The sequence below is a fragment of a genome (genome assembly GCF_019968985.1).
Source record: "MAG: Porospora cf. gigantea B chromosome Unknown PgB_NODE_185_length_30486_cov_113.742, whole genome shotgun sequence".
In the NCBI taxonomy this organism is placed as follows: domain Eukaryota; phylum Apicomplexa; class Conoidasida; order Eugregarinorida; family Porosporidae; genus Porospora; species Porospora cf. gigantea B.
Window position 1 is genome coordinate 1 of NW_027178755.1, and position 14,006 is coordinate 14,006.

At 55.5% G+C, this 14,006-nt stretch overlaps 5 protein-coding genes across 11 annotated transcripts; 3 read left to right on the forward strand and 2 right to left on the reverse strand.

Moving 5' to 3' along the window:
* Positions 1-282: 282 nt before the first annotated feature.
* Positions 283-4,046, forward strand: KVP17_002063 (uncharacterized protein; the record flags this gene model as incomplete). 2 transcript variants are annotated; one of them, XM_068518005.1, is made up of 4 exons in its annotated part: positions 283-369; positions 398-1,115; positions 1,144-1,225; positions 1,256-4,046. In XM_068518005.1, 4 exons carry the CDS (start codon positions 283-285, stop codon positions 4,044-4,046), a joined length of 3,678 nt encoding a protein of 1,225 aa, XP_068377534.1.
* A 395-nt stretch (positions 4,047-4,441) lies between these two features.
* KVP17_002055 (uncharacterized protein) lies at positions 4,442-8,061 on the forward strand (the record flags this gene model as incomplete). 3 transcript variants are annotated; one of them, XM_068517991.1, is made up of 2 exons in its annotated part: positions 4,442-5,622; positions 5,847-8,061. In XM_068517991.1, the coding sequence occupies 2 exons, from the start codon at positions 4,442-4,444 to the stop codon at positions 8,059-8,061; spliced, it is 3,396 nt and encodes a 1,131-aa protein (XP_068377520.1). The 3 variants fall into 3 exon arrangements, with proteins under 3 accessions (XP_068377520.1, XP_068377519.1, XP_068377518.1); XM_068517990.1 differs by lacking the exon at positions 5,847-8,061 and having other exon boundaries at positions 4,442-5,626; XM_068517989.1 differs by lacking the exon at positions 4,442-5,622 and having other exon boundaries at positions 5,770-8,061.
* A 117-nt stretch (positions 8,062-8,178) lies between these two features.
* KVP17_002060 (uncharacterized protein) lies at positions 8,179-8,985 on the forward strand (the record flags this gene model as incomplete). The annotated part of the gene is made up of 1 exon (XM_068517999.1): positions 8,179-8,985. The coding sequence occupies one exon, from the start codon at positions 8,179-8,181 to the stop codon at positions 8,983-8,985; it is 807 nt and encodes a 268-aa protein (XP_068377528.1).
* A 184-nt stretch (positions 8,986-9,169) lies between these two features.
* On the reverse strand, positions 9,170-11,950 carry KVP17_002056 (uncharacterized protein; the record flags this gene model as incomplete). 3 transcript variants are annotated; one of them, XM_068517994.1, is made up of 3 exons in its annotated part: positions 9,170-9,616; positions 9,644-9,960; positions 9,988-11,950. In XM_068517994.1, 3 exons carry the CDS (start codon positions 11,948-11,950, stop codon positions 9,170-9,172), a joined length of 2,727 nt encoding a protein of 908 aa, XP_068377523.1. The 3 variants fall into 3 exon arrangements, with proteins under 3 accessions (XP_068377523.1, XP_068377521.1, XP_068377522.1); XM_068517992.1 differs by lacking the exon at positions 9,988-11,950 and having other exon boundaries at positions 9,170-9,853; XM_068517993.1 differs by lacking the exons at positions 9,170-9,616; positions 9,644-9,960 and having other exon boundaries at positions 9,968-11,950.
* Positions 11,951-12,000: 50 nt separating this feature from the next.
* KVP17_002066 (uncharacterized protein) lies at positions 12,001-13,962 on the reverse strand (the record flags this gene model as incomplete). 2 transcript variants are annotated; one of them, XM_068518010.1, is made up of 2 exons in its annotated part: positions 12,001-13,446; positions 13,504-13,962. In XM_068518010.1, the coding sequence occupies 2 exons, from the start codon at positions 13,960-13,962 to the stop codon at positions 12,001-12,003; spliced, it is 1,905 nt and encodes a 634-aa protein (XP_068377539.1). The 2 variants fall into 2 exon arrangements, with proteins under 2 accessions (XP_068377539.1, XP_068377540.1); XM_068518011.1 differs by having other exon boundaries at positions 12,001-13,962.
* Positions 13,963-14,006: the final 44 nt, after the last annotated feature.

The following is a 14,006-nucleotide window of genomic DNA, read 5'->3' on the forward strand; positions in this document are numbered from 1 at the left end:
CAACTCCCAACATGGCGAGGCCGGTTTGCTTGGTGTTTAGGAAGATGTAGGAGGTCACCACGGAAAACAACAGCACTGTTCCTTTGGCTACGTCAAGTTCTGCAGGGCCAACCAGCTTGAGACAGATGTTGTTGCTCACAACAATTGTACATGCGTCAGTATATTCGATTCTTCGCAGTACATCGCCCTTCATCGTTATCCTTCCAACACTTTCATCGACACTTTAATTAGACACATGAGAAGATAACGAATATCTGTGTGCACTGTGCACACAGCGTAAAAATGAGATCAGTCCTGCTTTGGTCATGGACGTACTCTCCATTTGAGATCACGAAGGCCCTTCCGACGAAGATACCCTTGACGCGCAGCGTAAGAAACCTTGCAGTCTCCCAATCAGATCAAAGACGTGGCATGCGGGAGTAACTTTATTGCTTTTCTCACTGAGGAAGGCGACCTCTATCTCTGGGTGAACAGCGGAGCCGGCCTCTCCGATAGTCCTCGGCGGTATGCCGGCGGGATCGACGGAATGACTGCTCAGGATTCAGTACTGGTCATTCGGTTTCTTGGCGGTCAATACGCCCAGCTCAACGTCAATTCAGAGGAGGCCCCTGCACCGCTATCCCTGCCTGTAGCCATTTCGCAGGTGTCAGTATGCAAGAACGCACTGGTCGCCCTGACAGACGATGGCCAACTTCATCTCATGGGGGAGAACCACCACATCGGACAGGCCTTCGTCCAGGGCCCCGACTCTAAAATCCTACCACTCAACGAGCACGTGACCTGCGTGGCGACAGGTCGGAGATCAGCGGCCCTTGTGACTGCCAGTGGTGCGGTTTACACTTGGGGGCTCAATACTCGGGGGCAACTAGGCCTGGGGGACTTCCGTTCGCGAGCAAAACCGACGAAAGTCGAGATCGATGACGTCTCCCACATCGCAATGGACCACGCGGCCATAGCCACCGCCCCTTCAGGTTGTTGGGCCTGGGGATGCCGAGGCTGGACTCGTCCTAAGTATCTGGGGTTCAAGGGCAATGTTGTCATGAAGAACGATCTTTTGGCTCTCAGCGTGAACCGAGGCGCTGCAGTGCGATTCCATAGTCTCCATAGTGTCCCAGGTGAGTCTATTCGACATCACGAACTCAGCGAAGTGCATCAGCTGGGAGGTGCTTCCGCGTTCAGCTGGAGTGTTCCAGTCGGTTGCAATAGGAAACCACGTCGTGTTATGGTGGGTCTACCTGAAAAAACCATCACGCAGCATATTCAATAGTCTCGTAGAAGAGGCCACACCCTCCACACAGATTCCAGACGCCATCTTGGATCACCTACGTACGTACATGACTAGCGAGTCTCTCCCGGCGGCTTCTCCTTCGCCGCCAACAGCGGGGGACGCTCTCATGACCTGGTCTCTCCTTGGCGGCCTCTTCAACACTTCTGATACCGTGGCGAAGCCGGTGGAGCGGATCCGGCTCTTAGCTGAGAAGGATGGGAAGGTCGTGATGGCTTCGAAATCCGACTTGTACATTTGGGAAGTATCACCAACTGTCCCTCCCCAACGGTTCCACAGCTGCGCTTGTACTCTGCAGGATTTGGCTCTGACGTCCGACACTATTGTGTTTCTCCACAGCTTCTCCATTCTGGAGGTTTGGAGTCTGAATAATTCACCTGTGAAGCTGGCGCAATTCACTGTGAATGGCCGAGTCACTCATTTGGCCACTGGTAACCTCCACACGCTGGTGGTGTGCCACGCTGGCACCCTCTACGGCTTCGGTGATAACTCAAAAGGTCAGCTGAGGCCACTAGGAAACGATTCCTGCTTTCCGGAACCAACTTCTTTAAACTTGCACAAGGCAAAGATGGCCGCGTGCGGTTCAAACCACTCGCTGCTTCTTCTGGACTGCGGCAAGGTGTACTCCTGGGGGACCAATGACAGGGGCCAGCTTGGGACTGGCGATCGTCGGTCTCGATCGCGGGTCACCGAGATCGTGACGCTGTCATATCAAAGGTGTCGTTGTGTGGCTGTCGCGGCGCAGTGCGAGGTTAGCGCCATCCTCACAGTGGAGCGTGAGGTCTACATCTGGGGTAACGAGCGTTGCTTTCCGAGCAGAATCGATGTGGAGGGGATTCCCGTATCCGTGTCTGTAGCCAGTGAGACCGTGCTGGTGGAGAGGCAGGATGGTACATATATCGTCCGGTATGCTTCCGGGCCCTGGAAGCAGGTCCCGTGTTGCGGAGGGGTGGTCCGTCTCTCAGAGAAGCGTCTGATGGCCTTTGGACCTGCTGTTGGCCGCGATCTCGTGAGTGCTGACACCCTGTTGTGTGCTTTACCCGCCCCTGTGAGACCACTGGAAATGGTGGATGTCGAAGGAGAAGACATGTTGGTGGCTACGGAGGGTAACTCGGAGTCGGGCACACCACGGGATGCGCGCTGCTCTCCATCACGAAGCAGTGCGGACCTTCATCAGCTGGAGATACAACTCGCGTCTCTGGACTTAAAATCCGCTGAGAGCCTGGACGAGGAATCTGATGACTCCGAGCAACTCCTCCAGTCCAACGCTCCCTGCCCGGCGCTTTTCCAACCGGCTTTCCCCTTCTCTGTCACGGAACCTGAAATATGCCCGGCCCCTGGGGCGTTTCCCGACTCCGCTACAATGAAGACAACATGCGTTCAAGTCCTAAAACAAGGCATGCAGGACTTACATCAGTTGAAGGGCTACCAAGAGGAACGACAAAGGCTGCATAACGAGGTGGATTCCCTGCGAAAGTCGCTGTATGAAGCAAAAGTAGAGGCGACCAACGCCTCGTTGGAGTTGGAGGTGCTACGAGATTCTAGCGTCCAGAATTCAACGGCGACGGCTGAGGTGTCAGCGCTAGAGCGGCGCGTGGCGTCGCTGACTGAAGCCCTAGAACGGAAATCTCAGCTGCTCGAGACTGCGACATCTAGCCTTCGCGAGGAGGAACGAGAGCACACCTCTACCCGCAATGCGTTAACGGAAGCACTGGATGAATGCATGGAGCTGCGATCTCAGGTGGTCGAACACTGCCGTGTTGACGAAGTGAGTGAACTGGAGGCTGCGGTCGCAGAGATCACCGCTCAGCGGGACAATGAGCGTGCGGCTAGGCAGGCTTTGCTGGAAGAGCAGGAGGGCACTATGTCGCAGCTTCGAGAGGCAAAGTTGGGGATTGAGGCAGTGGAAGATCAACTAAAAGATAAGGAGAGTCAGTTCGTAACCCTTGAGGAGAACCACGCGACTGAGGTTAACAGGCTCGAAAAGAACGAAGCACTTCTGAGCGCCGCGTTGGGGGCTACAAATGCGAAGTTGGTGGAGGTTGTGGCAGAAATCAAGACGCTCAAAGAACAGCAGTCGCCTGATCTACGCCTACAGCTTGCTCAGGCCATGGAGAGGTTGTCCGTGACCCGTGCTTCTTTAGAATTGGAGGAGAACGAGAACAAGCGTCTAAGATTGGAACTTCGCAGACATAAGGTGACCTTGGACTCCTCTGAGTATCGGTCAGCAATGGCTGACCTCACCTACCTCCGATCGTTGGTCAGAGAGCCTGTCAGCCCGGTGATTATGCAACGTATCATGTCGACCTTGCTGAAGACTGAAGAAAAGCGTGAAGGAACCACAACCGCCGACGTGACCCCTGATATCTCAGCTGACGCTCTGCAACAGCTGAAGAAACCGATGCCTACGCAGACTCAAGCGCAGCCGAGGGCGTCTCCACCAGTCCGGTCGAGACCCAAAGCGTCGGTCAGACCAAGATACACAGTAGTTCCGCGTCCCCACCCCAGAACAAGAATCGGACCCATGCCAGGGATTCCAATGGACACACGCTACAGCAGACGGTACAACACCAGACCTCCAGTCAGAAATAAGCAGCCAGAGCGCCCTCATCCCATGCCGAAGGCCTGCTTAGCGAGCTCGACACCTGTTCAGCAACCTCTTTCGCACGGCCTGCTCCTCGTTCGTGAGGGCGTCCCGTGTTCTAGACCGAGACTGTCACTGGACGTGCCAGCGGTGCAACCCCCGCGACCCCACAGGTAGTGTTCTGCTTTATCTTTAATCATCAAATGCGTTTTCTTTTCCCATCCGTGGCAGCTGCGGCTTGCAGGCGGCATGGTCATCTTACCAGCACTCCTCTATCACAAGGCGTGCTGCCTCACAGTGTATGTATTAAGACTTGTTTGAAGCGTCCCGACTGTGCCTTCATTTCCTACCACAGAGTTGCAGGTGTGTGTGAGCATCACCGCAAAGGTGGAGAGCTCAGTTCCGAACCTAACTGGCTCACTTTGAGTCGTCGTTGCCTGCAGAGGTCTGCCTGTGATTCGATAGATCACCGTTCCACAGCTAATCCTTTAAGAGTTGCAATAGTAAGCTCGGTGGATGAGTGCCGAGCAGCCTGCATGGCCGACAGGAACTGCATGTTCGTGAATTGGACTATGTCGGACGGCAGGTGTGATCTTCTAAAGAGTGCTCACCGACTAGAGGCACAGCAAGGAACCGTCGTGCTCAAGAAGAGTTGTTGGAAGCATGGTAAACTTCGCCGGTCTGGTCGGAGCGCGGGTCGGGGCGGCCATGAGCTCCTTACAACGGAGTCTGTCCCCACGACAGTCGCGCTGCCGGATCTTCCCTTGGCTAATGATGCGGTTGAGGCACACGAGGAGACGGAAGTCGATGCTCTGCCGGGACTTCCCATAGCTAGAGGTGCTCTCCTGGGCCATCCCTTGGGTAATGCTCTTCCCATGGCTAGAGGTGCTCTCCTGGGCCATCCCTTGGGTAATGGTGCGGTTGAGGCGCACGAGGAGACGGAAGTCGATGCTCTGCCGGGACTTCCCATGGCTAGAGGTGCTCTTCTGCCGGGACTTCCCATAGCTAGAGGTGCTCTTCTGCCGGGACTTCCTATGGCTAGAGGTGCTCTCCTGGGCCATCCCTTGGCTGATGATGCGGTGCCAGCATACGAGGAGTCGGCTAGAGCATCTGTTCTAGACCTACCTCTCCAGACCACTACAGCCACTACGGCAGTAGTTTCCAACTCGACCTCTCAGGCGGACACAGCTACACGACCTCTCGAGACCGCTACAGCCACTACGGCAGTAGTTTCCAACTCGACCTCTCAGGCGGATACAGCTACACGACCTCTCGAGACCACTACAGCCACTACGGCAGTAGATTCCAACTCGACCTCTCAGGCGGATACAGCTACACGACCTCTCGAGACCACTGCTGCAACTGCTGCAACTGAGGCATTGGAGTCGATATCTGAGACCTCAGCCTTAGGCACGCACGAACCCGAGAACGACATCTATGATGCTTGGGACTTCATGGCTCCTTGGGCGGACGTGCCCTTCCTGCCTCGGCTCGGGATGCCTGTTGCTGCTGGCCAATGCTGGAAACAAGACATCGGATTTCTGGGACCCACCGTGGCGGTGCAGGAGGGTGTGACAAAGGCCGAGTGCGCTAGCTTCTGCGTTGCCTTTGAGCTGTGCCACTTCGTCAGCTATTCTGACAGCACATGCGAGATGAAGACGGAGGACAGTGAACCGGTGCTCTCTCGCGGTTCTGAAGGCACCACTGTGTCGTGCGTGATGGGCGGAGTTGTCCCAATTTTTTCTTTAGAAGGGTGAGCCTTCCAATTTCAAGGACGCTGTATGGGTTGTGGAGTTCTACTCTCCGGTGATAGGGACATTGATAGTATTACAGTGCACAGAGTTTGGTGGTTGTCGAGCAGCGCTGCCCGCGCAGAGTGTGAAATCTCGATTAAAAGGTGATGAGCAGTAGAGGGCGAGGACGAGGCAGAGGACGAGGCGGAGGACGAGGCAGAGGACGAGGCAGAGGACGAGGCAGAGGACGAGGTCGGGACGGTGGCTTGGCTGCCAATGAGCAGGAGACTAGACGACCTTATCAGCACTTTGAAGTGGACGAGGTGGCGCTGTACCTAAAGCAAGTTGACCTGGCTATCGACTGGTCTGACCCTCAGGATTTCAGACAACAGGTATTTGGGGTGCTAGAGGAGGTGCGCTCCAAAGAGGATTCATTAGTTCGGACGCGTGATGGCAGTCAGGTGTATGAGCGGCTGCTGTCACTGGTTGCGCGTGGCATCAAGCAGGCATCGCTGGAGCCCACATGGACCGATGACGTTATTGAGGTGATGCAGATCAGTCTACAGTCCTACCGATCAATGCTCCGACGAGTCGTACGAGAGCCGTTCAAGATGTCTACTGGAAAATACGCTACCCACGTCACACAAACAGTGGTGGAGCTGCTACCTGCATTTCTAGAGGTAGAATCTCGGTTGGAAGTCAGCGATCAGACAGAGAGCAAGGTCGCAGCCTTATTCATGCGCTTCTTCAACTACTTCCGCGGCGCAGAATCCGAGTCGTTGACTGATGTCCTCTTCAGTGATGGCGGAGCCAAGGTTTTTCTGGCGTGCCTTCTGGTGCTCTCTGGGTTCAGGACTCAGGACGTTTTGCTCTGTAAGGACTTGAAAAAAATGGGCAGCCGTTCAATCGGCCGGAAAAGACCCACGGTGGTCGTTCCCCAAGACCACTACACACCCCCTGACTGTTTCCTTGACACATTCAGTTTACTGTTAACCGAGCTCACAGAGGCCGTGGACCTCGTGCACCAGGACATTTGGTTTAGCAGTGCCGCCAGCGCCGGATTCCAGGGGTTGATTTTGGTGCTGGAAGGTCTGGCAGCAAGCCCTACAGTAGCAAGTCAGATGCAGGTTCTCCATGACAAACTACTGAACGTTGAAGCGCTTCAAGGCCTACCATGGGAGGGGAATTACCCACCAATGGATGTTTGCGCTGCCATCTATGCAGGCGAGACACCAACTTCACCAGTGGAGGATCCTGACTCGGCCCTTGTCGTGGGCTTCTTTGATGCCAGTTGCACTTCCAAACCAGGAAGTAGGCTTTGGGACGAACTTTTGCGTTGTGGATCTGTCGCGAACATCCACTTATTCTTTTCGAGGTACATGCGCCATCGACTTTCCGAGCTCTGCTTGCACGAAACAGGGAACTACATGGTGCAGTCATTGCTGGAGTGTGCCCACTTCAACGAGGCCGACCTTCTGGCAGCCATCCAGAAGCTGCCGTTCCGAGCTCTGGTGGAAGAAAACTCTCCGCGGCACACAGCTGTGCTTTGGAAGGCTGCTGATGCCTGTAGACGACTGCGCGTTCATCACAAGGAGTTTGTGACCCGGCTGCTTGCAGCACTGGACGTCGCGGAAACGCAGTACGCTGAGAGTCTTTGGGTGAGTCTCCTTTGCCTCAGACCCGTTGCTGCCGTGGAGGAGATCCTGCTTCTTATGGCGGAACACAAAGCTGACAACCCGGAGCGAGCGTCACGCAAGCTGATCCCCTGGGACCCCGCAGGCATCTCCGTCATGCAATCCCTCCTTGCCTTCCCCAACTCCACGATTCAACAGATCACGAACTCGTTTGGGCACTTTGTGAAGAGGGCTAACCTTCTTCAGCAGTTCTCAATGGACCGATCCGGGGCGTACTTCATGGAGAAGCTCGTGAGTCCAAGCACTCCGCTGCAGGCCAAACAACTGACCAAGTTGGTAGCTAGTCTCCTACCAGTCGTCTGGTCTCTTGCCATGAACCCTCATGGGGGGTTTGTGGTAACCGCCATGTTTCGTGCCGCTGACCACGCTGACAAAAAGAAGATAGCCGAAGGCCTGCTCGGAGAAAACAACTGCAACTCGGAAGAACTCCGCAAGCGGAACTTTTCTGTGTTTCGTTTGTGCCGCCTTGACGAGTTTTTGTTGCAGAAAGAAAAGTGGCTACAGACTCAGAAGACGAAGAGTCGCACCCGGCAATACTTTGACAAGGTTTTGGAGACCGCTACCGCCACAGTGGGTGTCCCCGAGCAGACAACTTCGATGACGGAAACCACGGTGGCGGAGATCGCGGAACCCGAAGAGGCCGACGCCTCACTCGTCGCCGCTACCCTCCTTCTTGAGAGCGGCGTTGCCTCCAAAAAGGACCGAAAGCGAAAGAAGCGCGAAGCAGACGAATTGATTTGCCAACTTCAGAAGCGTGCCAAGTGACGATATATCAACTGCAGAAACTTGAGGTTAGAAACGTGTTAAAAAACCAGGAGCGTGCCAAGTGATGTCAGAGGATTGTTCGCTGTATCGCGAGTCAGGAGCGAAACCAGAAAGACGATGCACACATCCGATACGACTACCCCAAACCCAGAGATTCAGACCGCTATTCAGAGTGTACAAGACGATCCATCACGAGAGAACGCTGAAACCTTAGTGGGCCTACTGCAGACCGAGGCGGAAACATCAGAGGGCCCTCGACGTGAGGTTCTAATTCGGCAGATACGAACCCTTACGACATCTTTGGAGCCGACATGGACCGCATATTACGCCAACCGGATTGCAGAGGACCTCACCTCCACCGACACAGCACTGGACGTCCCAGCCTGGCCTCAGCCAAATTTACCTCTATCCGGATTCGCACCCACCGACACCGAAGGCGTGCTAAGGTCGACTACACGGCGATATAGCCGACTGGTAAGGCCCGGATTCGTCGGAATGCCCCTCCGTAGAGCAAGACAGGTGGCAAATATCGCACCGTTTGCGGAGTTGCCCCGTGAGGACCCAGAGGATAACGTGGAGGAGACGATAGGGGACGTGCAGTTGTGGCGACCAGACTACAGTGTCGATCATACCCGGGCTTTCCTTACCGGCGTACGGTTCGCCCTTCACAACATAAACGCCAACAAGGGCTGCGAGCTGAAGGCCCTTAGGAAACAGTCCCGACTCAGCGTGTTCCAGGATCTGGCTGGATCTGAGCCTGAGTGCGTCGTTTGCGCTGATGCCTTCAAGTCACTGGATATTGTACGGGTACTGAATTGCGGGCACGCCTTCCATGTCGACTGCATCGACGTATGGCTGGAGTCCAAGAGGACATGTCCCATGTGTCGACAAAAGATGGAGCTGGGGCTCGACGAGGTCGCTTGAGGCGGCGAAAGACACAACTCAGGCCATCAGCGACCGTGCTTCTCTGAGCAAACTGCGCGATATTGATGGTGGCGGAGAGCTCGGCGCTTGTTGACACCGGTAGAACACGCAAAATGGAGTCTCATTCCGGCCCGAGCCTTCCTCGATATCAACGAGGGGTTGGGGACACAACGTTACCTTGGCGTCATCGAACCTGTACCAGGGTCCACAGGGGTCTTCGGAGCGCCGACCAATCGCAAAATAGTGCCCCGATCCAGCGTTTTTTCCCTGAATCCGCGCACGTCCAGCAGCTCACCGCATGCACAACCACAGCATACATGTCGTATAGCCACCCTGAAACGACAAGCACTGGGCTCAGGCTGACACGGGTCATAAGCTTGACCAGCGCGGCGGTATTAACGTCGTATGCGTAACGCGTCATCACGGCGAAGATATGGGCTGGGGGGGAGGAGATGAGTGTGCTTTTGGTGGCTGTTCCCTTGAAACCGCACTCGTCGCATCTGTAGTCTTCGGCGTCTGTGGTCTCTTGGAACTGCCCGAAAAGGTCTTGCACACCCACATGACCCGAGCCAGGCAACGCTAGCTGAAAATCAGTCACTGGGGACCGGGTTTCACTCGAATACCGACAGTTCTGTCTGACGTACGGCCAGGAACCTACTTTACACACGACCGCGCTGACGGTTTCACCCACGAATGCATCCCCCACCGCCTCGTTCTTGAGTCCGCCCAGCCCATCCAGAATAGCGTTGCAGGCTTCAGAGGCGTCCATCTGGTCGCCGGTTTGAAATCTGGGAGGCAGCGCATTCCGCAGCTCAGACGCATCTACGGTGCCCTCGTTGCATGCCAGGGCAGCCATGGTTCTCTGCATGGCCTTCGCTAACTTGCGGCTCTGACGATGGGCTCGGAGTTGAAAAATCTTTCCACGGAACAAGTCGGTAAGAAACAGGCACTGAAGAACCGCATTCAGGTAGCAGGCTGGTGATTAGACTCCGCCCAACTCACTGTTGCCGTCGTTGACAAGGCCTGAAGGAGTTGAACACAGCGCAGGTTCGGTTGCGGGGCGTGTAAGGGGTGGACCGTAGAAGCTCGGCGCAAATGAAAACGGGTCATTGAAGTGGGACGGTTGCAAGCCCTCCTCGCTTTGTTCTGCGCACGGAACGACAGAAAGACGGCGGAGATTGCGCTCAGCAGCCAGGATCGGGAGGATCCTTGAGGGGGGATGGGTTGGGACGCTGGGTACTACCACAGAAAGAGCACGAGTGGAGACATGCTGCCGAGTTACGCTGATCTTCGATTCGCAATTCGTTTCTCTTTCCTCTCTTTCCTCCGAAAGACGATCCGGATGAAAGGGGTTAAGTTGGTTGGAATACCGTCTGATGTTGTCTGAGGGGCCGCCGACTACGGCGTCGATCCTTCCTATGACCTCCCTCATTGCGGAAACCACCTCGGGCTTTGCCTTCAGCGGTGTAGTCAGACGGAACTCAATGCCTTTCATGTACTGCAAGGTACTTCGAAGAAGGTGTGGTGTCGACGGACACTGAGCCAATGGGAATGGTCCGCTGTCGAGCAGGTACATGAATAGCCGGCACCCATCCAGTGTGTTCAACGGAGAAGAGCACTTTGCAAGGACTAGTCGTATGGCAGTCTCTGTCATCGCGCCTTGCAGATAGTGAAGGCGTCTTGCAGCATCAAGAGACGAAAGTTCAGTCGAGATCTCCAAGCATCCTGGGACATAAAAAAATGTAAGGTAGTCTTTCATCAGAGAAGGCTCGGGTGGCTTGAACTCCCAAAGGCACTTTAAGTAGGCAGATAACAACCGGTACAATGGGATATTGGTTTCTCCTAGGAAGGGAGCCATCTTAGGTGGTTTGGTAGGCTCCCAGGCATACACCACCAGCAAAAGCCACGTCCCCATTATCCGTCGGGGACACCACGCAGGCGCGCTGAACAGCGAGTACAGGGCGCGAACACAGACGTCGAAGGAGAAGAACGACATTACCAACTGGAGTTCCCTCGCACAATGGGCTCTGGATCTACTGACGAGCTCAAGGAAACCGGAGAGCAGGCATTCACCTCCGCCTTCCTGTCGATCGGCCAGGTCGAACAGGAGCGTGAAGAGGTCGCCCTTAGACTTCAGAGCTGCGCTGGAGTCGTTGATCCAATGCAGGAGAAGGTCCAGCAGCGGAGGGGACTGCTCACGGGTTGTACGCAGTCTCGTCCAGATCGACACTAGGCCTGACCGGAGTCCCGAGGGACCGAGTTTTTTGGGGTCCGATACTCCGCTTCTGGCGCAGCATACCGCCAGTACGCTGGCCGTCTCGCTGGAGCCCACCTGCTCACAGGAAGAAGGAAGGTACTCGGCCCTATACTGCAGGAATTTGGCCAGAAGGTCTATTGCCCAGTCGTCGTAGTCGGGGACAGACACCAGCAAAGGCACGGTATCCGGTGTTAGGGCCGCGACCAGTGCGGCGGGGTTGCAGCCAAGCATGCTGTTCAGGCTCGCAAAGGCAACACGTTTCTGCGAGTCGTCCAGGGCCCCTTGTAGCCTGGTGAAGATTTCAAATGCTATGTCCATGCAATGGGATGTCCTGGCAATCAAGAAAGCATCACGGATCAGCACCACTTTTCGTCTTTCGGTTTCGTCCGAGTCCAAGATGGTGGAAAAGACAGATGTTGGCTGAGAGGAGGGGCGCTCTGCGCGATGTGCCCAAGAGAGGTCCGACGCTTCGATCGTGTCAATCACCTCCGTGCTCATTTCAGTCTGGAATGCCGGTGGTTGTATTGCCTGTGGCCGCTTATGATTTTGTACTGCTGCGATCGCCTTCCTCTGGGTGTAATTCGGATAGTCTTCTAAATCGTCCGAAATGTCGTCAAGGGGCATGCGCCCCGTCCACTGATCACGCGGTTCCTGCGAGTTGAGGAGAGCGTCGTCAGGAAATACAGGAGCAAGACCTGCTTCACTCATTATAGTGTTTTTAGCACCTCACGCCACGCAAGCGAATTGTCAAGGACTCGCTATAGCTCCAGATTTTCACGCATGAACTCATGATCGTCGTAGAACTTACAAGTGATTTGCTTCCCAGCGAACCAGCGCTTGTCCAACTTTGGGAGTGCCTTCTTTGCATCCTCCACAGTAGCCATTCTGACGAAGACCCGCACGTGATCTCGCACAGCCTTTATGGTCACGCTGGTTACAGTTCCGTACCGACTGCACTCGGCTCGAATCTCATCTTCGACCTCGTCGTCCATTTCTCGTGGGTCAAGCATGTCGAGAAGGGCCAAGGTACGTGACTCGGCCGGGGCGGGCGGGGGCTGGTGGTCACTCACGACAGGTGGTGTTTGGTAGGCATAGGCTAGATTGGGGTCGTAGGGGTACGCGTGCACCATGTGAGGCATCATGTGAGGTCCGTACTGCATTTGATATCCCTGGTAATAACCATAGGGCTGGGTGTACATGTGCTGCATTCCAGGCTGCATTCCAGGTTGCATTCCAGGTTGCATTCCAGGTTGCATTCCAGGTTGCATTCCAGGCTGCATTCCTGGCTGCATTCCTGGCTGCATTCCTGGCTGCATTCCTGGCTGCATTCCTGGCAGTATTCCCGGCTGCATCCCCGGTGGCATGGTTGGCTGCATCCCCGGTGGCATGGTTGGCTGCATCCCCGGCGGCATGGTTGGCTGCATCCCCGGCGGCATTCCAGGTGACGGAGTGTAACCAGGAACGCCATAAACTGGACCAGTCATGGGCATCGTGCCTGAAGAGGAAGGAGCAGTATTCTGAAAAGCAAAATTGACCTTGATGCGTCGGCCTCTGATGTCAACGCCGTTCATGCTGTCTCGAGCAGCCATAGCGCACTGAGGCAGCTCGAACTCCACAAATCCGTATCCTCTATGAGCCTGTGAAGGATCTGGAGACGGCACTAAAATCACCTGCCTGATAGGTCCGAATGGGACGAATAAGTCAAGAAGATCTTGTTGCGACACATCTTGGGTCAAGTTACCCACGTAGATCTTCGCCATGGTGTCGTAGGTCTTATTCGAAGGTGGTGGAGGTAGATTGGAAATCACAGGGGGCACTGGTAGACAGGGAGGGGCGGGTGGTGGCTTGGAGATTGTCTGCTCGACCGGCGGCATCGCAGGTTTCTCGACGGGCGCCTTCCGGTCACCAGCCGCATTCGTAATCTGGCTGTAGTTACCCTTGTGAGCGAGGTTGACTGTGGCGGAGCCAAGCCCCGTCCCTACTGCAGGGCAGATAGGTCGGCAGAGGGAGTCTGAGGTCTGTGATGGTGGTAGCTGTGCGAGGTTGCCCACGGACGTGGGACGGCCAACCTTAATTAGTCTGCCCTTGAGGTGGAAATTTTGCATCGTGGCCAGTGCCAACTCAACAGCTTCCTCTGAAGAGTACTCGACAAAAGCGAAACCTTTGCTCTGGTTGTTCTCTCTTGGCATGTCGATGCGTACAATCTGCGAAGGGATGAGAGTGGGACAAGTGGAACACGAAATATACGACATCTCTCTTACTGTGCCGAACGACTGGAATACCTCACGGATATCATGCTCAGTCAACGAATAGTCCAGCGACCCCAGGTACAACCGTCGCAACTGATTAGACCCCGACGGGATGGACGCTGGGTTGATCTCCGGCACAACTCCTGGCGGAGGCACTGCGCTGAACCCGCCCTTTTGAAACTTCTCGACGAGGTCTTCTCCGGAGTCATTCGCCCCCCATTTAGATCGGCGCTTCTTAGGTTGGCATTCGTCCGAGTCCGCACGGGGACGCTTCTTGTCGTCTTCCGACTTGCGTTTTGGGATTTCAGGCGATTGGCGACGAGGCGACTTGCGCGAGGAAGCTGCCCCCGGCCGACCGCAACGGCCGCGCGAGTCGATCTCGCTGCTTGACTCTCGTGTACGACTTCGACTTCGGCTGCGGGAACGGCGAGAGCGATCAGGTTGGTTTGAGCTTCTATCCTCGAGGCCCATCGAGAAGTTGGCCAAAATAACTCAATTCGCACGCCAAGCCCACG